Source organism: Ranitomeya variabilis, chromosome 5, assembly GCF_051348905.1.
Source record: "Ranitomeya variabilis isolate aRanVar5 chromosome 5, aRanVar5.hap1, whole genome shotgun sequence".
Classification (NCBI taxonomy): domain Eukaryota; kingdom Metazoa; phylum Chordata; class Amphibia; order Anura; family Dendrobatidae; genus Ranitomeya; species Ranitomeya variabilis.
Window position 1 is genome coordinate 70,051,965 of NC_135236.1, and position 27,261 is coordinate 70,079,225.

The window sequence follows — 27,261 nt, forward strand, 5'->3', positions numbered from 1 at the left end:
GGAGAGAGTAACTGACCCCACACTGCATAAGGAGGTCAGGGAGAGAGTAACTGACCCCACACTACATAAGGAGGGCAGGGAGAGAGTGACTGACCCCACACTACATAAGGAGGGCAGGGAGAGAGTAATTGACCCCACACTACACATGGAGGGCAGGGAGAGAGTAACTGACTCCACACTACACATGGAGGGCAGGGAGAGAGTAACTGACACCACAGTGCATGAGGAGGGCAGGGAGAGAGTAACTGACCCCGCACTGCATGAGGGAAGGGAGTAACTGACCCCACACTGCATAAGGAGGGCAGGGAGAGAGTAACTGACTCCACACTACAGTACATAAGGAGGGCAGGGAGAGAGTAACTGACCCCAAACGACATAAGGAGGGAAGGGAGAGAGTAACTGACCCCACACTGCATAAGGAGGGCAGGGAGAGTAATTGACCCCACACTGCATGAGGGAAGGGAGTAACTGACCCCACACTGCATAAGGAGGGCAGGGAGAGAGTAACTGACTCCACACTACAGTACATAAGGAGGGCAGGGAGAGAGTAACTGACCCCAAACGACATAAGGAGGGAAGGGAGAGAGTAACTGACTCCACACTACATAAGGAGGGCAGGAAGAGAGTAACTGACCCAACACTGCATAAGGAGGGCAGGGAGAGAGTAACTGACCCTGCACTGCATAAGGAGGGCAGGGAGAGAGTAACAGACCCCAAACGACATAAGGAGGGAAGGGAGAGAGTAACTGACTCCACACTACAGTACATAAGGAGGGCAGGGAGAGAGTAACTGACCCCAAACGACATAAGGAGGGAAGGGAGAGAGTAACTGACTCCACACTACATAAGGAGGGCAGGAAGAGAGTAACTGACCCAACACTGCATAAGGAGGGCAGGGAGAGAGTAACTGACCCTGCACTGCATAAGGAGGGCAGGGAGAGAGTAACAGACCCCACACTACACATGGAGGGCAGGAAGAGAGTAACTGACCCCACACTACACATGGAGGGCAGGGAGAGAGTAACTGACCCCACACTACACATGGAGGGCAGGGAGAGAGTAACTGACCCCACACTACACATGGAGGGCAGGGAGAGAGTAACTGACCCCACATTACACATGGAGGGCAGGGAGAGAGTTACTGACCCCACACTACACATGGAGGGCAGGGAGAGAGTAACTGACCCCACACTGCATAAGGAGGGCAGGGAGAGAGTAACTGATTCCAAACTACATAAGGACGGTAGGGAGAGAGTAACTGACACTTGAGAGTGACAGACCTGTCACATCCAATCATCATTTTGCGCTTTTATACTTTCTTCTCACAGCTTTTTCCTTTGTGTGGACAGACCTGGTTTACGAGGGCTCATGCTTTGTGGGACGAGTTGTAGTTGTGAATACCACCATTTACTCTGCCATATAATAGACTGAAAAATAGGGGGAAGGAACGAAAAAAAGGGAACTGGGGATAATTCTGCGTTTTTCGTGTGTGTTTCAATGTTAATATTGTTCATTATGCAGTAATAATGACCTGTGAGCGCCATTCCGCATGCCTCCATAGAATATTCTGAGCACCAACTGTCATCTAAGCTATTCTGACAACGGGTGCCTCAAATTAACCCCTTAACACAAAATCACAAAGGTTTCCATGACGACGGGGGTCACCGTACGTGGGGCGGGGGTCACCGTACGTGGGGCGGGGGTCACCGTGTGTGGGGCGGGGGTCACAGTGTGTGAGGCGGGGTCACCGTGTGTGGGGCGGGGGTCACCGTACGTGGGGCGGGGGTTACCGTACGTGGGTTACCGTGTGTGGGGCGGGGGTCACCGTGTGTGGGGCGGGGGTCACCGTACGTGGGGCGGGGGTCACCGTACGTGGGGCGGGGGTCACAGTGTGTGAGGCGGGGTCACCGTGTGTGGGGCGGGGGTCACCGTACGTGGGGCGGGGGTTACCGTACGTGGGGTGGGGGTCACCGTGTGTGGGGCGGGGGTCACCGTACGTGGGGCGGGGGTCACCGTACGTGGGGTGGGGGTCACCGTGTGTGGGGCGGGGGTCGCCGTACGTGGGGCTGGGGTTACCGTACGTGGGGCTGGGGTTACCGTGTGTGGGGCGGGGGTCACCGTACGTGGGGCGGGGGTCACAGTGTGTGAGGCGGGAGTCACCGTACGTGGGGCAGGGGTCACCGTGTGTGGGGCGGGGGTCACCGTACGTGGGGCGGGGGTCACCGTGTGTGGGGCGGGGGTCACCGTACGTGGGGCGGGGGTCACAGTGTGTGGGGCGGGCTCAGAGGATAAGCTATTAACCATTTAAACGCCATGCTATTCCATTCACCACAGCTCCATAAATAAATACGTTAACAAGTGATCAAAACATCCTATGGACCCCAACATTGGGAGACGATCCCATAAGGACGATAATAGGTTCATAGGGTCACGTACAAGCCACAGTGATGCGGCGGCCCGCTGGGACTTGTAGTGTGCGCCTCCATGTCACGTCGCACAGCTCATCCTCCGCGCTCACCTACACACATCCCGCCAATTACACCACGTGACCCGCGCACCCTCCCCTGTCTATGAATGTCAGCGACCGCACGTTCTATCACAGCGAACAGCGCTCCATTCATACATCCTGCAGGCTCTGCCGCTAGAGGGCGCACTGTGTCACACACACGGGTAACAGGGGAGGACATATTGCCGGAGACCGTTCTGCACGAGTAGGCGGCGATGGTCTGAGGTAACATGGACGCTGCGGAGGAGACAGTCTGTGTACGGGGTGAATAGTAACGCTGCACCTCGTGAGGTTGTCACACTGCGTGCTTCTGTACAGGTGATGTGTAGACGGCTCCGTACCTCAGGTAACGCCCCCTACGTCACGGAAAAGAGGCGGAGTTCAATTTGAAGTGACGTCAAGGTTTAAAGAGCCCGCACCCGAGATCCACGTTGCTGACAGGAGGCCGCGATGTGCACAGTGACCGAGACATCGTGAGCGGCTGGATGTGCGAGTGAGGGCGGCGGTGCGGCAAGGTGAGCGGCGTCCTGTGTGTACGAGAGCCTAACGGTGCGGCTCAGGGTCCGCGTCCTGCCCACCCCGGGCTGTCACCCTCCTGCCCATCACCATTCTGCCTGTCACCCTCCTGCCCATCACCATTCTGCCTGTCACCCTCCTGCCCATCACCATTCTGCCTGTCACCCTCCTGCCCATCACCATTCTGCCTGTCACCCTCCTGCCCATCACCATTCTGCCTGTCACCCTCCTGCCCTCCCTGGGCTGTCACTCTGCTGCCCATCACCATTCTGCCTGTCACCCTGCTGCCCATCATTATTCTGCCTGTCACCCTCCTACCCACCCCGGGCTCACACCTTCCTGCTACCTGTCACTCTCCTGCCCACCCTGGGCTATTGCCCTTCTGCTACCCGTCACCCTTGTTACCCTGCTACTCGTCACTCTCCTGCCTGTCACCCTCCTGCCCATCACCATTCTGCCTGTCACCCTCCTGATCTCCCTGGGCTGTCACTCTGCTGCCCATCACCATTCTGCCTGTCACCCTGCTGCCCACCCTGGGCTGTCACCCTCCTGCCCATCACCATTCTGCCTGTCACCCTCCTGCCCATCACCATTCTGCCTGTCACCCTCCTGCCCACCCCGGGCTCACACCTTCCTGCTACTTGTCACTCTCCTGCCCACCCTGGGCTATTGCCCTACTGCTACCCGTCACCCTCTTTCTTGTTACCCTGCTACTCGTCACTCTCCTGCCTGTCACCATCCTGCTCCCCTTCTCTCTCGCCTGCCTGTCACCTTTCTGCCCACCCCGGGCTGTCACCCTGCTATTGTCGCCTTTTCTTTCCCCCACCCCCTGTACACTCGCCTGTGCTGTCGCCCCCCACCCGCCCTGTGTCCTTCGATCACGTTACTTCCCCTGCGCCAAATCAAATATTACTGAAAGGTCGCATTTGTTTCTGGGTCTGGGTACTGCCACTAACACAGGATCTTTCTCCAGAACCCACCATGGCCGGTACAGGGGCCCTTCTTCTCGCCTCTGTGCTGCTGTGTCTTGTACTTTCATGCTGCGCAGAGGAGGCGTCTGCGACCTCCAGTGATCGTCTGAGCGCGGCCTCCTTCCTGCAGGACATCCTGGAGAGGTATGGGGAGAACGAGACCCTGTCACTGCCGCAGCTGCAGGCCCTGCTGGGAAGACTGGAGGTCGGAAGAGGAGTCGGGGAGTCCAGGAACATCTCACAGGTGGGTCCGTGCATGAGCCGAACCTCGTAGGCCCTGCTGAGGTCAGTCGCATACGTGTGTGGGGTAATTCTACCTCCCAGCCTGGTGTGGAGGACACGGCATATTAAATGTCAGAGGAGGATGCAGGAGACAAGGTGCCAGGTGTCAGAAGCATGTGTGGGGGAGTCAGGAGAGGCGGTGGACGTCTGAGACTGGTCGGACTGCCATTCTACCAAGTCATTGGGGACGTCTCATTGTCTCGATTCAGAGACCGCAAACCTGCGTCGGGCCTTCAGCCGATAACCGCTATATGTAAAAAAAACCTATCCCATAAGTTATCTCTAAGACCCTACTGTACCCCTTAAAAGGCGTCTGTCAGTAAGATCACCCCTCCTAATCCGTCTATGTGGGCACTCGGATCATAGAGGGCTGAATAAAATGATACCTTCATAACTGCAATCCAGTGTCTTATTCCAGAGAAATCCAGGTTTTTCTTAATATGTAAATGAGCTGTTAAGATCTTTGGGCTGGATGTAGATCTCCATGGAAATCTTAAACGAATGGGGCGTTACCAGTGTGAGCCATGTAGATCAGGAGAGCAGACTGTCGGTCACTACATGTCTCACACTGGTGACGCCTCCTTTCAATTCTAATAAGCTTTGAAGGCAGATTCTCCTGGAGATCTATGTCCCGCCCATAGATCTTAACAGCTCATTTACATATTAAGAAAAACCTGGATTTCTCTGGAATAAAATATCAGATCGCAGATATCAAGATATCATTTTATTCAGCTTCCTATGACCTGTGTGCCCATATAGACGGCTTAGGAGGGTTGATCCTACTGACAGATTCCCTTTAAGGGCTGTTTTTGGTCAGTTTCCACTCCTCTAAAAGTGTATTGAAACCCCAAGAAATATTGTTCTCTCAATTTAATCCCCTTGGGAACTGTTTAGAGACTTTTTACTGAAAATGTGACCTAACTTACTTGAGCCATGCTCCCTATAAAGCTCAGGGTTGTTTTCTGCTCATAACCCACTTTACGCCATTCGCCGGTATTATTGATAGATTACGGCACACAGCGAGGATTTACTGAACAGAGGACTCTTTATATGGACCGTAATCACCATGGCCCCAAGTAGTTTATCTATAGCTCGTAGAATCCAGTGAAATCCTCCATTAATGGGAGCGTGGACATGCTGGACTATCGGATATTCTGAATTACAGGGTTGGCGTGAGATATAACTTTATCGCTCAATGTCCAGGTAAATCCATTGGATCACTTATGGTCTCATTGATGGAACCACTCTGCCCCCTAGTGGCGGCTCCAGAGATTGAGATAAATGTGTAGGGACTGAAACTGCCCTGTAAGGCTTTGTGCACACTGTCACTTTCAGGAAGAAACTCTCCTGAAAAAACAAACAAAATGAACACGTGCATATGTAAAAAAAAAAAAAAGTGGGTAAAAGAAGCGACCAGATTGTTCTGATGTTTTCTGCTTGGAAAATGCTCTGTAATTTACAATAAAAGTCAATGTGAAGACCCAAAACATACTGGGAAGACGCCTGTATGTCGTTCGGAGTGGTTTTCCACAATTTAGTGCTTAAAATAAAAAATAGGAAAGAAAAACCTACCGAAAAAAAAATATAATAATGGGAAAGGCCTTCAAAAACCGCTGGAAGCCAAAACCATAAAAAAAAGCTCCTAAAACAACACAAAAGACGCATCGGGGAAAAACCATACACTGTGCACAGAGCCCTGTGTGGCAGAGATGGTGTATGTGGTTTTCTTTTCTCTCCACCTTGTGCAGGGTAACAGTTTGGGAGAAGGGGAAACGTTCTACAAAATCCACTGCAGTCACATAATGAGAATTTTCCGAATACGTATATCATGGACACAACCCCAGACCTGATAGATACAGATAAGATGGACATGATTTATTACAGCCATAGCCAGCAGAGCGTGCACCGTGCTTACAAGCTCTTTTCTGTCTTTGTATTACTTACTGGTCTGTAGGACTATTGTCTAGAGCTGGATCGGGGGTGGGTGTATGAGCAGAAGCTGCTGTTCTTACCGGCACTAGCTGTCCCTCTCCATCTGTGAAGACAGAAATAATCCTTCAACAGAGGCAAAGCAACTTTCATCCTAGCCGGTGTCCCTGCCTGTAGTGGCGCTCAGGGCACAACTGCCGCCCCCTCTTCAGTCTTTATCTGTGTGGCGGTCATGCATACATTACATATTCAATGTCCTGAAGGGCATGGCTCCTTCTGACTTTTTGACTCTTAGACTGGGTTCACATTGCACTAACAGCAGCCCGTTCAACACATGCGCTAACGGGCTGCTGTTAACGCAAGTGCCGGTATGTCATCGCGCTAGCGCAGATAGAGCTAGCAGATGCTCTATCTGCGCTAGCAGTGACGGACCCTTAAATGCTGCAGCCTGTGTCCCAGGGTCCGTCACTCAATGACGGCACATCGCTAGCGCACGCCCACAACGATTAGATTGATTAGATGCGCCACACCTCCACATGGCTCCTTCTGACTTCTAGGGTCATAGATGCCCCCCCCCCCCCACCTCCACATGGCTCCTTCTGACTTCTAGGCTGATAAATGCCCCCACCTCCACATGGCTCCTTCTGACTTCTAGGCTCATAGATGCCCCCACCTCCGCATGGCTCCTTCTGAATTTTTAGACTCATAGATGGCCCCCACCTCCACATGGCTCCTTCTGACTTCTAGGCTCATAGATGCCCCCCACCTCCGCATGGCTCCTTCTGACTTTTAGGGTCATAGATGGCCCCCACCTCCGCATAACTCCTTCTGACTTCTAGGGTCATAGATCCCCCCCCTCCACATTGCACCTTCTGACTTCTAGGGTCATAGATCCCCCCCCCCCCCACCTCCACATGGCTCCTTCTGACTTCTAGGCTCATAGATGCCCCCCACCTCCACATGGCTCCTTCTGACTTCTAGGGTCATAGATGGGCCCCCCCCCCCCCCACCTCCACATGGCTCCTTCTGACTTCTAGGGTCATAGATGGCCCCCCCCCACCTCCACATGGCTCCTTCTGACTTCTAGGCTCATAGATGCCCCCCCCCCCCACCTCCACATGGCTCCTTCTGACTTCTAGGCTCATAGATGCCCCCCACCTCCACATGGCTCCTTCTGACTTCTAGGGTCATAGATGGCCCCCACCTCCACATGGCTCTTTCTGCCTTCTAGGGTCATAGATGGCTGCCACCTCCGCATGGCTCTTTCTGACTTCTAGGGTCATAGATGCCCCCCACCTCCGCATGGCTCCTTCTGCCTTCTAGGGTCATAGATGCCCCACACCTGCACATGGCTCCTTCTGCCTTCTAGGGTCATAGATGCCCCCACCTCCGCATGGGTCCTTCTGACTTCTAGGGTCATAGATCCCCCCCCCCCCCCCACCTCCACATGGCTCCTTCTGACTTCTAGGCTCATAGATGCCCCACACCTGCACATGGCTCCTTCTGCCTTCTAGGGTCATAGATGCCCCCACCTCCGCATGGGTCCTTCTGACTTCTAGGGTCATAGATCCCCCCCCCCCCACCTCCACATGGCTCCTTCTGACTTCTAGGCTCATAGATGCCCCCACCTCCACATGGCTCCTTCTGACTTCTAGGGTCATAGATGGGCCCCACCCCCCCCCCCCACCTCCACATGGCTCCTTCTGACTTCTAGGGTCATAGATGGCCCCCCCCCCCCCCCACCTCCACATGGCTCCTTCTGACTTCTAGGCTCATAGATGCCCCCCCCCACCTCCACATGGCTCCTTCTGACTTCTAGGCTCATAGATGCCCCCCACCTCCACATGGCTCCTTCTGACTTCTAGGCTCATAGATGGCCCCCACCTCCACATGGCTCTTTCTGCCTTCTAGGGTCATAGATGGCTGCCACCTCCGCATGGCTCTTTCTGACTTCTAGGGTCATAGATGCCCCCCACCTCCGCATGGCTCCTTCTGCCTTCTAGGGTCATAGATGCCCCACACCTGCACATGGCTCCTTCTGCCTTCTAGGGTCATAGATCCCCCCCCCCCCCACCTCCACATGGCTCCTTCTGACTTCTAGGCTCATAGATGCCCCCCACCTCCACATGGCTCCTTCTGACTTCTAGGGTCATAGATGGGCCCCCCCCCCCCACCTCCACATGGCTCCTTCTGACTTCTAGGGTCATAGATGGCCCCCCCCCCCACCTCCACATGGCTCCTTCTGACTTCTAGGCTCATAGATGCCCCCCCCCCCCCACCTCCACATGGCTCCTTCTGACTTCTAGGCTCATAGATGCCCCCCACCTCCACATGGCTCCTTCTGACTTCTAGGGTCATAGATGGCCCCCACCTCCACATGGCTCTTTCTGCCTTCTAGGGTCATAGATGGCTGCCACCTCCGCATGGCTCTTTCTGACTTCTAGGGTCATAGATGCCCCCCACCTCCGCATGGCTCCTTCTGCCTTCTAGGGTCATAGATGCCCCACACCTGCACATGGCTCCTTCTGCCTTCTAGGGTCATAGATGCCCCCACCTCCGCATGGGTCCTTCTGACTTCTAGGGTCATAGATCCCCCCCCCACCACCTCCACATGGCTCCTTCTGACTTCTAGGCTCATAGATGCCCCACACCTGCACATGGCTCCTTCTGCCTTCTAGGGTCATAGATGCCCCCACCTCCGCATGGGTCCTTCTGACTTCTAGGGTCATAGATCCCCCCCCCCACCTCCACATGGCTCCTTCTGACTTCTAGGCTCATAGATGCCCCCACCTCCACATGGCTCCTTCTGACTTCTAGGCTCATAGATTTTGAGATTGCTCCAGTTGTACCATGGGTCTCTGCTGTTACTGTTTCCTGTAACTCTAGTTCTGATCGCCGTCTACTTCCCTTCTTCTTCCTCCAGTGTCTCAGCGCCTCCACCTTATTCTCTGCCCACAACCTGACCTCTGACTCTGCGGTGGATGCAGCCGGTCTGCAAAGTCTCTGCCCATCAATCCTCCAACAGTTGGAAACCAAAGCGTGCCAGGAGGACGCCGTCCCCCACAATGAGACCGAGGCCGAGGGACGACCCAGCAGCGGGGAAGGTAAGAAAGAAGCCGCCGGCCCCTGTAGTAAGGGGGAATTTACTTACAGGAGCGTTCGGCTCCTTGTGGAACATCTGTGCTCAGCTCTGTGCCGATAGTTATAATCGGATGTTTTATTCCATATTTAGGGCCACGAGATTGGAAAATTAGAACCCCCTTCAGGTATCAGGCACTCGCATATTGGCAGCTGCACCAGATTTTGGTCCTTTTTTAATTTTGTTTTTGATTAATGTGTTTGGTCAAGTAATGGCTGAGATAAGAAGTATAAAGATATTGGTGAGAAACTTACAGCTGTGTTTTTTTGTTTTTTTTTCCAAGTCTTATCCTTGTAATAAGTTTTGGGTTCCTTTTTTCCTTTCTCCTCGGGACGAGCCTACCTCTGCCCCCTCAGTGACCTTATATCATAAGGGTATCGCCGCCATAAGAATACAACCTTGATTTGTGTATTTCTTCACTATGTACAGGTTTGCTGTCAGTAAATGCGAACACTTCATTCAGAAGCCTCCAACCTCAGAGCAGCGCTCGCTATACACCGATGTGTAGACTATGCTCTGTAAGCTAAAGAACACGGACTCCTGACTGATCTGTTGTAGCAAACCACCAGCCTCTGACTGTGTTTAGCTCACAGAGCATTGTCTGTAGACCGCCGGCCTGGCCATGTACACGTTTACTGTCTCTGAATGGAAACGCAAAGGTTCTAATTCACTGACCGTAAACGAGGAATTAAAGCACAAAGTTTATTAGAAAGTTGTAGAACTTCTCTATTGTACTGTGATTCTGATGAGGCGATATTAAACTTCTGGTAACCCCATTAATGCCATGGCCGTCTCTGCCAGCCCACGGTGATGTGGGTGCGACCATCTCCGATTGTAGACAGATCTCCAACGTTTTGATTTCGTGTCCTGCAGAGTAAAGTCTCAATATAAGGACTATCTTGATAATTTTATCCCCGACTTAGCCGGTCAGTTCATATCTAAGATCAGTAGCATAATGTAGGTTGGCAGTGCCCAGGGCAAGGAACATGTTGTGTCTCCTAACCATTAATGCCCATATTGCATCCCTTATCGATGCCATGCCAGTGATCTCATGCACTAAAGATGCCTTTTCTTCTGGGTGTAAATTTCAAAATCAAAAAAATGAAATAAATTATTTTTTTCCCCTAAGAAAAAGGCATCTCTAGTGCAAAAAATCCAGGAAAGTCTGCATGCACTGGGTATTTTTTTTAATTTTTTAATTAAATTATATATCTATATTTTATGCAAAATATTTTTTATTTCCCTAGAGAGTTTACTTGTACCTGCAGCTCCCTTTTCCACTGCCCACGATGTAGTAACTGTTGCAGCCGCCTGACAACCATCAGATGTTTTAGCTGATCTCTGTATCATTACATAAGTTATTTCAAATGTAATGCTGCAAAAATTCTAATTATTTTTTAATATTTTCTTCTGTTTCTTTGTCCCCTATACTGCATTCACATCCCTCACTTTGTCCTCTTGTCCCACAGTCTGGGGTTATGGGTTCCTGGCAGTCACGGTGATCAGCCTGTTCTCTCTACTGGGCGTGCTATTTGCCCCATGCGTTGAGAAACCCATCTTCCGACGATTCCTTATCTATTTCATCGGCCTGTCCATTGGCACGCTGCTGTCTAATGCTCTGCTGCAGTTGATCCCAGAGGTGCAGTACCAGTTTCCACCACAGGGTGGAGCCCACGCTCTACAGAACACTCACATTCACTGACAATCCATATGTGTAATGAGGGGGAAGCTATTGTATAATTGTCATACATGTGGTAGAGAGTAATGAATCGCACGTCATCTAGTAATGGTGACTGTTTGCGTCTCAGAAGGTGCTGTCTCCATCCCCCATGTCCTTGATGAGCTGATAGATCTATCATTAATTTATTGGATAAGTGACCATTTGTCTTAATTTTTAATAATTTTATATAATAAAAAAAATAAAATTTAAATGGCCGCAACATTCACAAATGAATGCTGATCTGGTCTCTCAATCAGACAGGCCGGGCTGTGATGTGTCTGCGTCACTACAGAATATAGGAATGATTTATAATATTATTAATTCTGTCTTCTTTTCAGGGTGTAATTAATGTTTCTGCTGTAGCTGATCCTCCAATAGAGGAGATGGTAGCCATTGTAGCTGTTGTTACTCGGATGAGTGCTGTCTGATGTTTCATCCGATGGGTGCGTGCAAAACATGGGATGCACTCAGATGTCATCTCAGTGCAGTCCGATGTATGCCGACTCCCACAATGGAGAAGATGGAGAAATTAAATTCTCCATCTTCTCCACTGTGAGCCGAGGGTCATTGCATAAAGCACGGGAGAATCATTGTATGCCGTACGCTACTGTGAGCGAGCCCTAAAGCCGTGCATTGACTAATATGATCTTGGGACACCCAGCAAACGTGAACAAATGCTAAATCCACACAATGCCATACTGAGTCTACTGTAGATTTTATATTGCTGAAAATATCCCTGGTGGATCCCTTTTGTATGGTTAAAGAGAACCTGTTAGCATGATTTGGCTGTAATTACACTTAATACAGATTAAATTGATACTTTTGGGGAAGAAATCCGCCTTCTTCTTCTATCCGCATTTGAAGTTTTCAGGTAATTGGATTTTGGTGCACAGGAGCCGGACTGTGCATCGGGTCGTCTGCTCCTGAACCCTGGTGTTTGAGTGACCGATCGTTGCTTTCTCAGTGACCTGCCTCCTGTCTGAAATATCGCACCGTCCTTGCCACAGGCGCCATGTGGGCTCCGGGAGTGGCGCATGCGCTGACTGATTGGGATCTCAGCTCAGTGACGTCTTTTAGAGAGGTTATCTAGCCGAGACCTCAGTCGGTGCACGTGCCGCCCCCCCACACCATCATTTTATTGAAGACTAGTAAAGAAATTCATCTGCCCACGTAGCACAAGACATCAAACAGGAGGCAGTTGGCTATAAAAAGCCGTGCCCAGTCACTCCATGACCGGAGGCAGGAGGAGAAGACCCAGTGCACGGTCCGGCCCCTGTGCACCGAAAACTGCAACTGCTGATTAAAGAAGAACCACAAAGCGGATTCCTTCACTACAGGCATGGATTGCATCTGTTTACGGCGTAATTACGCCATGTCTTTACTATTAACTTGCAAAATCATGCGGACGGTTTACAAATTGGGTTAGATTCTGATTCCTACCTGTTGGAAGTAAGAAATCCGGGCTTTATTCTCCAGCTAAAAGCGAATGTGGGGGCAATGGATGGCAGACAGGAAAAATAGTGAGCTTTCTTTCTGTTCAGCCCTCTTAGGGGTATCGGCTACAGCAGAATAATCCGGTGTTTGGTTCCCTATCCCTCAGTTATATATGACTGGGTCATTGGATCCAAGTATGATGAATCCTCTTTATAATCATTTTTACTCCTTGGTCGGGGCAGTGATGGGACTCGTGCACATTTAAACTGAGCATTAAAACATATTAAAAAAAAAACATATATATATATATATATATATATATATATATATATATATATATATATATATATATATATATATATATATATATATATATTCTCTCTATATATCAGCGCCACTCTAGTCCTCAGGTTAAGTTTAGTATTGCAGTATTTTTTCCACTAAATCTATTTACCGCCAATGCACAGGATGATGGATGATCACCTTGGCCCCTGACTAATTTTTTGAGAATGGGACTGTGTGAATGGAGCCGTAGGGCGAATGCTTGACCACTAGTCTATGGGACTGATGGAAACGGCCAAAACATCCGTCCAATAGACTGTAGAGTGGTGGCGCTACAGACCAGCCGTTTGCTCGTCCGGCATCCGGTCCTCTGTGCGCGAATCGAATTGCTGATCTCTGGTGGTCGCACATGTGCCATACGCACGATTTACAGAGGACTTAAGCATCATTCTTCAGATTCTGTGACTAGTAAATGTATTTAGTGGGACAATTCCTGTAGTAGGTGTAAAGGCCGACCTGCAGTACTACACCACACTGCCTAGAAGGAGGCTGCTGGAATTTACATAATAATAATAATAATATTTATTCTCCTCAACCAATGTAATTAGAAAATGCGCTTTGAGACGTTGACGTAGATTAGACCTCGAGCGTGGACCATAGATCGCTCCTCAGGTTATATGTGCACGGGGCCAGTGATCAATAAATGTGGTCGGACTGTATCTGTGGAATCGGATCATTAATCGTATGTTCTCTCTCCCCTCCGTCTGCTCCTCATCCTCTGTTCCTCTTCTATACCGTCCGTCCTCCTTTCTCCCCTTCCCCGATTCCTTCCTCAGTGTGGGGTTATGGCTTCCTATGTGTCACGGTCATTTCTCTCTGCTCCCTCCTGGGGGCCGGCGTGGTTCCCTTCATGAAGAAAGCCTGTTACAAGCGTCTTCTCCTCTTCTTCATTGCTCTCGCCATTGGGACCCTCTATTCCAACGCTCTCTTTCAGCTCATCCCCGAGGTATGGGGGTCCGCGTGCGATCCTGAGACTGTGTGCATGTGTAGGATTAGTGATGGCGAGAGCAGGGCGCCACTTCTTTTATAATTTGTTTTTGCTTTTACCTTTTTTTCTTCTCCATTCACAGCAAAAGTGAGAATCCTGACGACTTGTCTAATAAAGGCCGGTTCATATCACTGGTTTATCTGTGTAACACAGGTGCAAGGAATGGCCTTATTATTCTCCCTAAAATCCTCATCCGTTTCCCCAAGGTCCCCACCCCTAATAATTTGGAATATCTCCATAAGGGATGAAAAATTAGATTTCTGAATTGGGCAACAATTGAAGGCAAAATGTAAACCTCAGGTACTAATGTAAAATCTTTACTAGCCCCCTGCCTTGATGGGACCCTTTTTATAATACTGGTGTAATCTTGTATAGCAGGGGATATGGGGTACCAGTCTGTGTCCGCACCCGTATGTAGGAGCCCCTCACACTCACATGTAAAGAATAGTGTAGTCATTATGCGATCCTATACAATACATAATGCTGCTTTATATACTGGCCCGACTGAGGGCGCACGTTTGGCGTCTCTAGGGTCCGTGGATATGTTTGGCCTAAAGTGATGACAAGAGCCGTCTCCTATAAAATGACATCCAATGGTCAGACAGCTGGCCGTGTTTTTGAGATCGACCCTCTTGGACCAACCAGTCGTAAAATATTCCTTTTCCCTTATATATGTGAATGGAGAAGAAAACCCAAGGTCTATAGTGTGCACATTTTACTAAAATATAAAAAAAAATATGGCTTTTTTTTTTTGTAAATCCTGGTGGTAAGAGAACCAGTGCCTCTCAGCTGGTGGAGCTATATACAACTGCTATTTGTGGGTTGTTGTCCTGGATGGGAACACACCAGTGGTCTGCCTCTGGAGGGGCGCGGGACATTGGGAGTGCCATTGGAGCAGTTGCCTAATGTGTTACTATGGAAGGTGCTCCTGTCAGCCCTACTTGCCTATGGTTTCCCTGATGGCCTCTGCAGACTGGATTTGTTTTAGGCAGCAGTAATAACCTGCTCCTTACGCCACGTTCACACGCTCAGTATTTGGTCAGTGTTTTTACCTCAGTATTTTACCTCAGTATTTGTAAGCTAAAACCAGGAGTGGGTGATAAATCCAGAAGTGGTGACGTGTTTCTATTATACATTTTTTCTGATTGTTCCACTCCTGGAATACTGAGGTAAAGTACTGAACATGTGAGCTTATAATGTGTCTTTGTGGAATTAGGCTCCATTCAGACATGTATTTTTCATGGTTAGAACACATGCCAACTACATGGCTGTTCACATTTCCCTCTTTTTTTTTTTTTTTTAGAAAAAAAAATCTTTTCCTTCCATTAAACAATTTCTATATCCCATTTCCCGATATTTTCCTTCCCATTAAACAATAATAAATAAATTCTACAATATATTCTATATATTTAATTTTGTTAGGGGGGGGGTCATGGTCCGCATAGAATAAACATGTTAACAGCTCCATACACTATAAAGCTGGTACATTTTTTTTTTTTTTTTTTTATTATTATTTTTTTTTTTTACTACTGCTTATTTTTGTACATGAAAATATACGGGGTATTACGGTTCCAGTCAGAAATACAAAGTGGGATTCATGTAAATCTCATGGAGACCAAAAATGTAAAATAAAAAAAAAATAAAAAAGTAAAAAATGAATGTAGTCTAACTTGGCTAATTGGCGTAAAAAAAAACAAACCAACTGTGAACTCTGTCTAATGGGTATGTGTTCTATCAGTGACAAACCGGTGTCTGACTGAGGCCTGAGTGGGCGCCATACTTGGTTTTGTGCAGGGAGCACAGGGCTGTAATGGCTGAGCCGTTGCTCGGTAGGTGAGGGTGCTGCCGCATAGTTGGCTGGGTGTGCAGGACACATATAGTATATAATGACTTCTCTTGCCTGATGCCAGGATCTTTCTCCATCCTGTTCTTCAGTACAAGAGAAGCGGCTGCCCATTACTTGTATAGCGCCAACATATTCTGTAGGGCTGTACAGCCTTCATCCTTCCTGTCAGTCCACTGGCGGCAGTCACACAGGAATATACTGACCAGTTGCAGCCATACAGGCAATTCCAATAGTAACGTATTGGGGAATTGCTATTTAAGCAATCCCATAGTAGACTCGGTAATACATCTACTACAATGTCTGGCTTTGGCTCTTTGTCCCTCCCGCCATGTTGGGGCCTCTGACACTTTTATTTCTTACTGTACTGCAGGCATTCGGCTTCAACCCGCAGGAAGCCTCGTACATTTCCACGTCCACCGTCATCTTCGGAGGGTTTTATCTTTTCTTTTTTACTGAGAAGGTCCTGAAGATGCTTCTGAAGCAGAAACACGAGGTAACGTGATGGCGGCGCAGTGTTTATTGGCGCTCTGCTAATTAATTTCCGTGGGTTGTTGTCATGGTTACAGTCGGAGTATTGTTCCCGGGGTACTAACGAACAGCAAGAGCAGGGATCTGATGAAAATGGTGAACTAATTACCAGAAAAAAATATATATAATGATCGACGGCACACGTTCCTGGGTATTATGGGCGTCCGTCTCCTTTGCATAGGGTCATATGGTGCCAGGCAGTGGGTGCACACAGCCGTAATGCGTTCTATCAGGGGCATCATGGCAAACTGAGGAAACTGCTTAGCTAGCAATTCCCTAATTATTGAATGTGCACTTTAGAGCTGCTGGAAATTTCTTGAGACGTGCAGCCATGTGGACTCGAACACAATTTCGGCTAGCACCCGAGCATGCCCATATAACACCTTATCCGAGCATGTATGCTCCTCACTAGTAGTCACGTGTCCTATCCATATGTCATCGATGGAGCTGGGTGACCAGACATCAGTGAAGGCACTAGGGAAGAGTCTGAGTATATATACTTTAAGTATTTTAGACTACTACGTTGTGGTGTTTTTTTAACAAATATATTTGTTTGGGAACCCCACCATTGTTATTGTTCATTTTTTCCGTTATAACTGGAGGTCAATGGTGCTGTGAACTTACACTAGTGCGGAGTTAAGGTACCGTCTCACAGTGGCACTTTGGTCGCTACGACGGTACGATCCGTGACGTTCCAGCGATATACTTACGATCTCGCAGTGTCTGACACGCAGCAGCGATCAGGGACCCTGCTGAGAATCGTACGTCGTAGCAGATCGTTTGAAACTTTCTTTCGTCGCCGGATCACCCGCTGTCATCGCTGGATCGGCGTGTGTGATGCCGATCCAGCGATGTGTTCACTTGTAACCAGGGTAAACATCGGGTTACTAAGCGCAGGGCCGCGCTTAGTAACCCGATATTTACCCTGGTTACCATTGTAAATGTAAAAAAAAAAACACTACATACTCACATTCCGATGTCTGTCACGTCCCCCGCCGTCAGCTTCCCGCACTGACTGTGAGCGCCGGCCGTAAAGTAAAAGCAGAGCACAGCGGTGACGTCACCGCTGTGCTGTGCTTTACGGCCGGCACTGATGGTAACCAGGTAAACATCGGGTTACTAAGCGCGGCCCTGCACTTAGTAACCCGATGTTTACCCTGGTGACCCGGGGACTTCGGCATCGTTGGTCGCTGGAGAGAGCGGTCTGTGTGACAGCTCCCCAGCGACCACACGACTTACCAACGATCACAGCCAGGTCGTATCGCTGGTCGTGATCGTTGGTAAATCGTTTAGTGTAACGATACCCTTAAAGTACCTGCAATCTAGCAGGAAAAGATCGTATCTCCTTCTGTAAGCCGGAGCTCCTAGGGAGAAGACCGAATTGGTTTATTACCTCTTCTGCCTTCTATTTTGCCAGCTATAGGGAATATAGAAGTATGGGCACTTCCAATGGCGATCTGATGGTTGCTGGCTATCTTTTCCCCTGTAACTGGGGCTGCTATGGATACCCCAGTTAAAATGGAAAAGAGAACAATAAAGGGGAGGAAAAATGTTCTCCAGAGATCTTTAAAGGAACAAATTATGTAATTTTAAAAAAAAAATGTCTATCTCGCACGATGTTGATGTTTGGACTTGTTATTTATTTTTTATTTTTTTGCATTTGCTGGTTATAAATGATTTATTCCTTCAACTCCCCCTCAGCATGGGCACAGTCACTACACCGCTGACACCAATAAGCGGGACGCAGAGGAAGGGGTGACGGAGAAGCTGCAGAATGGCGACTTGGATCACATCATTCCTCCACCGGGGGGCAGCGAGTCGGACCTCCGCCAACACCTGGGTGATGAGAAGGTGATGGTGGGCTCCCTGGCCGTACAGGTTGGATATCGCTGTGTAGATCACTGATGATGATGATGATGAACGTGTCTTACATGTCCTCTCCCGGTGTAGGACCTCCCAGGGCAGCAGAGCTCTTGTTACTGGCTCAAAGGGATCCGGTATTCTGACATCGGCACACTCGCCTGGATGATCACGCTCAGTGATGGACTCCATAATTTCATAGACGGTTTGGCCATTGGAGCCTCCTTTACGGTGTCTGTCTTCCAAGGGGTCAGCACGTCTATTGCCATCCTGTGTGAGGAGTTCCCCCATGAACTTGGTATGTTACCTGATGCAAGGCTAAGTCCGATATGTGGGATCTATGCTGTTCTGTGCTAGCACTTAAAAATACGATGGATAAGTCCGTGGGACTTCCGGAGATTGGCAAGTGAAGGTGAAAATTGCTGGTGACCCCCATAAATGACACATTGATGACTAGGACCGGGGCTGCGTCCTTTCCATTCTATGGATACGTTCTGTATCCTGCATTCTGTCATTCCCATAGTCTCCAGCGCATGAGTGCGCACTCTGGGGTCCTACCCCATAAAGGAGACCCCCACACTCGCCACTGGTGTATTCACAGGATATCCCATAGATGTGTCAGGTGGGACGCCCCTTGTATACACAGTAGAGATGAGCAACAATATTCCTAGGACCCTAGTCCAGTGGCCAAGTCAGTAGTCCGTTGCCGCTGGACAAAAGCCTTGCAAACCTAGGGCGACATCATTTGCACATGGCGTTGCAGCTATGTCATCCCACCAAGATGGCTAATGAAGAGGAGCTGCTAATGCCGGTGCTCTGCAGGTTTCTCATCCAGTGGCCACGAAACACCGACATGGCCGCCGGACCAGAGACTAGCAAATGTGTTCTCTAATAATCGGCATGTAATGGCTCCCTCTAGTGGATGCTGCAAGAAATCCGAATTGTTTCTTTTGACTCTAGGGCTCTGCAGGGGATTTGGAGCGCTGTATCAGGAGAATAAAGTTCTGATTGCTATAACTATATATTGGGGAAGTTTCTATATAACCAGCTGCTAGAATAGGCCCAGGAAATTCACATGATGCACAACTGCTATTGATGAGCGAATGTGCTGGGATAAGGTGTTATCTGAGCATGCTCGGGTGTTAACCGAGTCTTCTGCTGCTGCTGTAGATGTTGTGTGTTTTGGTTTTTTTTGTTTGTTTGTTTTTTTTATCAGACGCTAAATGTGATCAATTCATGTTCTTATATGTAGTAGACCATTAGTGCCAAGTACGGAGCAGGAAAAAAGTTATTGCAGTGCAGTGATAATGCAGAATTACATATTTATTCCGTCCATTAACCTAAACTACTCGAGTCACAGTCTATGGAGGATATTATCTATAAGCTGCTCACTGACGCCCCCTGCTGTCTGTGGATGTAACCTGCCCCATGTTGTGTTGCAGGCGACTTTGTCATTCTGCTGAACGCTGGGATGAGCATTCCTCAGGCGCTCTTCTTTAACTTCCTGTCCGCCTGCTGCTGCTACCTTGGCCTGGCTTTCGGGATCCTTGCCGGTAGCCACTTCTCTTCTAACTGGATCTTTGGTTTAGCCGGAGGAATGTTTCTCTACATCGCTCTTGCCGATATGGTGAGTAAAAAAAAAAAAAAAAAAAATGGATAAGAGCCTGTTCACACTAAAGATGCATTACAACTTGTGCTCTTAGGTATGATGTGTGCGTTATTTTGTTCATTCTTACCGGTCATGTGTATGTCAAAAAAAGAAACCCTTGGCAGTGGCCAAATGGTTCAGTGCATCTTCCCACCCGAATATTGCAACACCAAGAGAAAAGTCATGGAATTATGGAAATGACAGGATGGATAGACGTTTTAATGATGTGCAAATGATGAAAAAATTGAACAGAATTTTCAAAACCTGTCGCTTTTTATTCAAACTGGAATAAAAGAGGCAGATGTAGAAATCCCCGTATTTACAGCCTTTGCTTCTGTCAATGGGGTTATTAATGGTCATCTGAGGAACGTTCTGACAGTATGAAATCATCAAGATCCGCTGCTGGCAGCTCCTGGGCAATGTCCGATCAATGACGTCCCAGATGTGCTTGATGGGAGACAAGTCTGAAGGCCATGGTAGCATGGTTACGCCACACAAGCTGCTCACAGTAGCACCAGCAACCTGGTGTTGCCGCATTAAGTGTCACAGGAGGGTCTCTGCTTGGCACATTGTCTCCGGATATCATTTCATCCTAGGCAAAATAGTTTTCTTACAATTACCATATATATCGACTATTCACAGCATAGAGGAGACATGTCTGCTGGAACCCCCCAACCATCAAAACTGCAGAGTACAAGCCACTGGTGGAGCCCGAGTGATTAATGCATTTATTGCCCACCCTGTAGATGAATTATAAGAGGGTGGTGACGTAGTCTGATGGAAGTGCAGGGGGACCCAAAAGGGAACATTTGGGTTAAATCTAGCAGCAGAGCTCCAATGGAAGAAATCATTAGACAGGAGCATATTAAAGTGTCCAGGACCGCTGGGTTATAAACTGATTTTCTTGGGTCCAAAAATCTTTCAAAATCACATAATATATCTATCCCACAATATTTTGCCCCTGTGCAGTATAAGATATCCTTTTGAGATATTTTCATCCCAAAACCATGCTCACCCAGAGGAAGGCAAAAACCCCATGAGCCAGATGCAAATTTCCCCATATTAGGGAAAAGCTAATTTCCCGACTCCACATACGGCAATCAGATTAGTTCCCTGCATTAATGTCCCATCAATGAATCCACTACCCATAACATGTTATATTCACTTTTCCAAGATGGGCATCCAGGCCCTCCGTGTAATTTTTGAGGGAATCCATAGTCTCACTGCTCTCACAGTAAAAAAGAATCCAGTCTCACTGCTCTTACAGTAAAGACTCCACTGTCTTAAAAGAAAAAAAAAAAAAAAAGTTATATATATTTTCCGGCGTATAAGACGACTTTTTAACCCCTGAAAATCTTCTTAAAAGTCGGGGGTCGTCTTGTACGCCAGGAATCGCCTTGTACGCCGGGTGTATATGGTGGATGGGGAGGGGGGAGTGGTCCTGATGACGACGAGGGGGCGTCTCACAGGAAAGTGAGTATCCCCCATTACCTTATCGTAGCGCTGCAGCGTGGGGTCTCTGTGCTGGGAGCAGCGGCTGCTGTGCTGTGGTGCGGCGGCTCCTCTTCTGCAGTGTGGGGCCTCTGGTGCTGTGGGGCGGTGGCGGCGGCGTATCTTCATGCAGTCGGGGCTCCTCCGGCATCTCAAAGCCTGGAAGCCCCGCCGGCAACTCCATCGGTGTAATGCGGTGGCCTCTGGGAAAATGGCCGCTGCTTAGATTCAGATCTCGTGTCCCGAGATTTCGGGACGAGATCTGAATCTGAGCATGCGCAGCCCCCAGCGGCCATTTTCCCGGAGGCCACCGCATCGCACCTATTGAGCTGCCTCCGGGAAAATGGCCGCTGCTCAGATTCAGATCTCGTCTCCCGAGATCTCGGGACGAGATCTGAATCTGAGCAGCAGCCATTTTCCCGGAGGCCACCGCATTGTACCGATGGAGTTGCCGGCGGGGCCTCCAGGCTTTAATGAGATGCCGGAGGAGCCCCGACTGCATAAAGATACGCCGCCACCCCACAGCACAGAGGCCCCACACTGCAGAAGAGGAGCCGCCGCACCACAGCACAGCAGCCGCCGCTCCCAGCACAGAGACCCCACGCTGCAGCGCTATGATAAGGTAATGGGGGATACTCACTTTCCTGTGAGACGCCCCCTCGTCGTCATCAGGACCACTCCCCCCCCCCCCCCCCCCCCCCCCCCCAAAAGGCACATATTCACCGGCCCTATAAGACGACATAGGGTGTATAAAGAAGACCCCCGACTTTTAAGAAGATTTTATTTTTTAACTGGTAAAGTTGGGGGGTCGTCTTATACGCCCAGTCGTCTTATACGCCGGAAAATACGATATATATATAGATTATATATATATATATATATATATATATATATATATATATATATATATATATATATAATATTATATCTCAGCCCAGGTAAGGAGTGCATTAATCAGAGAAGCAGCACGGAGACTAAAAGTAACCCTGAAGGTACAAGCTTTTACTTACAATTTGTGTAAGGCTCATTTTGTGTTTGCCAAAAGACATGTGGGAGACTCCCTAAATTTAGTGAGGAAGGTGCTGTGGTCTCATCTGACCACTCATCTGAAGTTGAAAGTTTTGGCCACCAAGGTAAATGCTATGTCTGGCACCAAACCAACACAGCTCATCACCCCAAGAACCCCATCCCCACAGTGAAACATGGTGGTAGCATAATGATGATGATTTTTGATGGCAGGGACAGGGAAAATAATCTGAGTCAAGGGGAAGATAAATGGTGCAAAATACAGGGATATTCTTGAGCAAAAGCTGTTTCAGCCTGTCAGTGATTTGAGACTGGGACGGATGTTCACCTTCCAACAAGACAATGACCCAAAGCATACTGCTAAAGCAAAACTCAAATGGTTTAAGGGGAAACGTGTAAATGTTTTTGAGTGGTCTAGTCAAAACTTAGACCTTAATCCAATTGATAATCTGTGGTCAGACTTTAACATTGCTGTTCACCAAAGGAAACCGTCTAACTTAAGGAGCTGGAGAAGTTTTTCCTTGAGGAATGGACAAAAATTCCAGTGCCAAGATGTGGAAAACTCAGAGGCTTATCCAAAGCGACTTGCAGCAAATTGTGGCTTTACAAAGTACTGACTCTAGAGGGCTGAATAATTATGCACACTGAAGTTTTCAAGTATTTTATCCTATTGTTTTCTTCACAGTAAAATTGTTGTAGGCATGTTCCTTACATGCACTGATACAAACCCTCAAACCCCAGTGACATTCCAGGTTGTGAGATTGCAAAACACAGAGAAAATGCCAAGGGTGTGAATACTTTTGCAAGCCACTCTATATCTACAGTGGCATGTAAACGTTTGGACACTGTTGGTAAAAATTACTGTTATTGTGAACAATTAAGCAAGTCGAGAATGAAATGATCTCTAAAAGACAAAGTTAAAGATGACATCTCCTTTTGTATTTTAATTAAAAAAGGGCTTTTTTTTTTTTTTTACACTTTAAAAAATTACAAAAAGGAAAATGGGCAGATGCAAAAGTTTGGGCTCCCTTGAAGCTTTGTGTGCTCAGATAATTTTGACCAAGATTTCTGACCTTAATTAGCCTGTCAGGGTTATGACTTGTTCACCATCATCGTTAGGAAAGGCCAGGTGATGAAAATTTCCCAGCTTTAAAAACCCCAGCCTCCTCTAACCTTGCGCCAATAAACAGCAGCCATGGGTTCTCCGAAGCAGCTGCCTAGCACTCTGAAAATTAAAAATGGTGGAGGCCCACAAAGCAGGAAAAGGCTATAAGAAGATAGCAAAGCGTTTTCAAGTTGCCCTTTTCTTAGTTTGAAATGTAATGAAGAAATGGCAGCTAACAGGAACAGTGGAGGTCAAGATAAGGTCTGCAAGACCAAGCAAAACTTCAGTACAAGCTGTTCGTAGAATTGCTAGAAGGGCAATTTGGAACCCCCGCTTGATTGCAAAAGACCTTCAGAAAGATTCTGCAGACTCTGGAGATGTGGGGCATTGTTCTACTGTTCAGAGACACCTGCACAAATATGGCCTTCATGGAAGAGTCCTCAAAAGAAAACCTCTCCTGTGTTCTTAACATAAAATTCTGTGTCAGAAGTTTGCAAAAGAACATCTAACCAAGCCTGATGCTTGATTTGGGTTCAAATTCCACCAAGGACAACATATGCAAGGAGTTTGTATGTTCTCCCCATGTTTGTGTGGGATTCCTCTAGGTACTCTAGTTTCCTCCCATACGCCAAAAGCATACTGATGGGGAATCTAAATTTTTACCCCCACTGTGGACAGTGCCGATAATGTCTGTAAAGTGCTTTGGAATTAATGGCGCTATATAAGTGACTAAAATAAACACTTTAGCCACAATGATCAAAATATCAAGTATGTGTGGAGCAAAAAAAAAAGGGCACAGATTCAGGAAAAGAACATCTCCCCAACCATTAAGCATGGGGGTGGATCAATTGTGTTTGGGGTTGTGTTGCAGCCAATGGCACAGAGAACATTTCACAGGTAAAGGAAAGAATTCAATAAAATTTCAACAAATTCTTGATGCCAACATAACACCATCTGTAAAAAGCTGAAGTTTGAATATAGGATGGCTGCTACAAATGGATACTGATCCTAAACATGTGTAAAAAGTCACAATAAACGACCTCAAAAGGCGCAAGCTGAAGGTTTTACAATGGCCCTCACAGTCCCCTGATCTGACCATCATTGAAAATCTGTGGCAGGACCTCAAGATGACCCAGAAATCTCATGGAACTGGAAGAATTTTCCAAGGAAGAATGGAAAACAATACCTCAAATTGAAAGACTCTTGTTTGGCTACAAAAGCATTTTACAAGCTGTGATATTTGCAAAACTGGATGCTACTAGGTACTAACCATGCAGGATGGACAAACTTTCATCAGCCCATTTTTCTTTTTTGAAGAATTTTTTTTTCTTTTTATGTAAAAGATGAAAATACAACTTTTTTTTTTTTGGCAAAAAGTCATCTTTAACTTTTAAGGCCCTTCAGAGATGATTTTGTATTCAACTTTTATTGTGAACAGTTATGCAGTTTTGACCAGGGCTGCCCAAACTTTTACAAGCCACTGTATATTTTACAAAAAAAAGTATGTGTGTTTTTTTGCCGCATATAAAGACACATTAAAAAAAAAAAAAAACACAAGTGAATGCAGGTGTAGAATTCATGCAGAACTTCACCTGCATCAAAGCCTGAACAAACACTGATCGGGTGAACATGCCCTTAGACTTTTTGATTTTCCAAACTGAATAACCCCAAGTTTGATAAACCTGTCTTGGTCTTATAGTGCACCAATTCCCTATAATAACCTTGGTTGCTCTTCTCAGCGCCTGCTTATCTTCTTAAATGTTCTTGCCCGGTTCCTATAATTTTCCGCCCCTATGTTGCTTTGTATGATATTCTACATGTAGACTCTCATAATCAGGTGACCGAGGAGATAAAAGACCGAGACTTCATGTAACATGAGATGCACCTTCTATTGTTCTCCAGACTCCTTGGTATAGACCTCATGGTTATGGAGAGGTAAAGTTTCTCCTGCTCTTCTAAATGCTTATTTTTTATTTTTTTCTCTCTCCCTCTCTGCTTCAGTTCCCGGAGATGAATGAAGTGAGTAAAGAGGATGAGGAAGGAGGACGCCCCCTCACTGCCTTTCTCATTCAGAACGCCGGACTACTCACAGGGTTCTCCATCATGCTTCTACTGACTACGTTCTCCGGTCAGATCCAGCTGGGCTAGGCCTAAGAAGGGGACTCGCGATTTCATACAGCCTCTCCACAGTGGACCAAGGAAGAGGACCCTTGTGCAGCAGCGTTAATCTGGTGTACCAGAAGATATGTCCTACGACGTTCATAAATGCTGCCATTTCATTAGCAACTAGAGAGGACCTTCCTGCTCCATGCATGGTGGCTGTTCCACCTCCGTGGTGGCTACCTTGGAACCTTGGACTTACTGCTGATTTTCTTCCTAATTTGTGATTTAATTTTGAGGCTGGTATGGAACCCTTTTATCACCCAAAAAAAAACAAACAGTAATTTGCTTGCTCTAGATTTGCATCATTCTCTGTCGTGGAGATGTGAGGACTCAGTTTTTAGAACATTTATCTTATCATATTGATAAGTGGATTATACCTCTCCTTGGAAGAAAAAAAATGGACCAAACCGAGTGTATAAAAAGCCGTTGAGAACACTAGATCATTGATGCGTTACTGTAGCCGTTTTCTTTTTGTTTAGTTTTCTGAATCTGGCGGCATTTGATGAACTAACCAAGAGCTGCTGATCTGGAGAACGGTCCCATCCTGACCGGACCTGATGTATCGCTCGTCGCCGCTGTCTTGAAACCTAAATAGTGTTTGCTTTATTTTCTGAATTACAAGGAAGAAGATGACAAAGTCTTGGTGACCATGACCTGGCGCAGAGGCCGCACTACATTCTGAGCTTTCTTTAGGGCTCCCAGTGGGCAATGGCACAGTCCTGTAATAGCACAGTAGTAGGGAGCAGCCCGTACAGGGATAGGTTTGCACATTTTGGTATTTGTGATTTATTTTTATTTTTTGTTTGTTTCTTATTTATAGTTGTGCTGATGAGGGCTGTAGTATTAGGGAATGCCGAGATGAGTGTGTATGTGGCACTACAGCTACTATAATCAGGCGCTTCCTTACTGTACTGCCATCATTCCTCATCCAAAATGCTTCATCAGATGCTCTAACTTTTTTTTTTTTTTTTTTGTCCATCAATTTTATTTTTACATTTTCTTACCATCATAAAGGCCCTTTTTAAAAAATAATTCCCCCCCAAGAAAAAAAAATTCCTTTCCTTGCTTCCTCTTCGAGCGGAGGACATTACCGTAGTAAAGTGTTCAGATGACAACCAAGCTAGAGGAGCGAGCGACATGACATCGCTGCAGGAAGAAGTGAGATCGGCAAGGAAGGGGAGGTCAAATAGGTGAATATAATTCCCCCACCCACACATGGACCCATTTTAATATTTTAAAGTAGTGGGCTAACTTTCTTTTTTGAAGTTGCATCCAATGACATGATTGCCATTCGCAGTACAGCAAGGGAGAAGATGGCCGCCAATGTTTGTTCTCTTCTTCCTCCAAAACTCCCATCTCAGGTCCTGACAATAAAATATTTAATTGACCCAGTCTCTGTCCTGTCGTCATTTCTCCAAGGCACATTTGCTAGGCTATATCATCACTTTATCACCCTGAGGTTCTGACATCTGCAACCCCCATAGTTGTAGTATCGCATCCAGCTTCTAAGTTTCCCCTGCAGTCCGCTTCTAGCCACCTACAGGAGCTTCTCACAAAATTAGAATATCATCAAAAAATTAATTTATTTCAGGTCTTCAAGACAAAGTGAAACTAATATATTATATAGAGTCATTACAAACAGAGTGATCTATTTCAAGTGTTTAATTATGTTAATGTTGATGATTATGGCTTACAGCCAATGAACACCCAAAAGTAATTCTCAGTAAATTAGAATAATTAACAAAAAGTACCTTCTTCCTAAGTGTT

At 47.4% G+C, this 27,261-nt stretch overlaps 1 protein-coding gene across 5 annotated transcripts; it reads left to right on the forward strand.

Moving 5' to 3' along the window:
* The first annotated feature begins 2,598 nt into the window (after positions 1-2,598).
* SLC39A14 (solute carrier family 39 member 14) lies at positions 2,599-26,881 on the forward strand. 5 transcript variants are annotated; one of them, XM_077262157.1, is made up of 10 exons: positions 2,599-2,731; positions 2,825-3,021; positions 3,996-4,237; positions 9,128-9,308; positions 13,616-13,785; positions 16,044-16,166; positions 17,903-18,052; positions 18,152-18,359; positions 19,504-19,688; positions 25,333-26,881. In XM_077262157.1, exons 3-10 carry the CDS (start codon positions 4,004-4,006, stop codon positions 25,477-25,479), a joined length of 1,398 nt encoding a protein of 465 aa, XP_077118272.1. In that variant the 5' UTR covers positions 2,599-2,731; positions 2,825-3,021; positions 3,996-4,003; the 3' UTR covers positions 25,480-26,881. The 5 variants fall into 5 exon arrangements, with proteins under 5 accessions (XP_077118272.1, XP_077118271.1, XP_077118269.1 ...); XM_077262156.1 differs by having other exon boundaries at positions 2,706-3,021; XM_077262154.1 differs by having other exon boundaries at positions 2,714-3,021; positions 17,903-18,079.
* The last annotated feature ends 380 nt before the right edge of the window (positions 26,882-27,261 follow it).

Bases quoted from the DNA above. Each gene is read 5' to 3' on its own strand.
- SLC39A14 (XM_077262154.1), top strand. From the start codon at position 4,004: ATGGCCGGTACAGGGGCCCTTCTTCTCGCCTCTGTGCTGCTGTGTCTT. The intron at 18,080-18,151 runs GTTGGATATCGC...CTCCCGGTGTAG, and splicing joins TGGGCTCCCTGGCCGTACAG to GACCTCCCAGGGCAGCAGAG. The intron at 19,689-25,332 runs GTGAGTAAAAAA...TCTCTGCTTCAG, and splicing joins ACATCGCTCTTGCCGATATG to TTCCCGGAGATGAATGAAGT.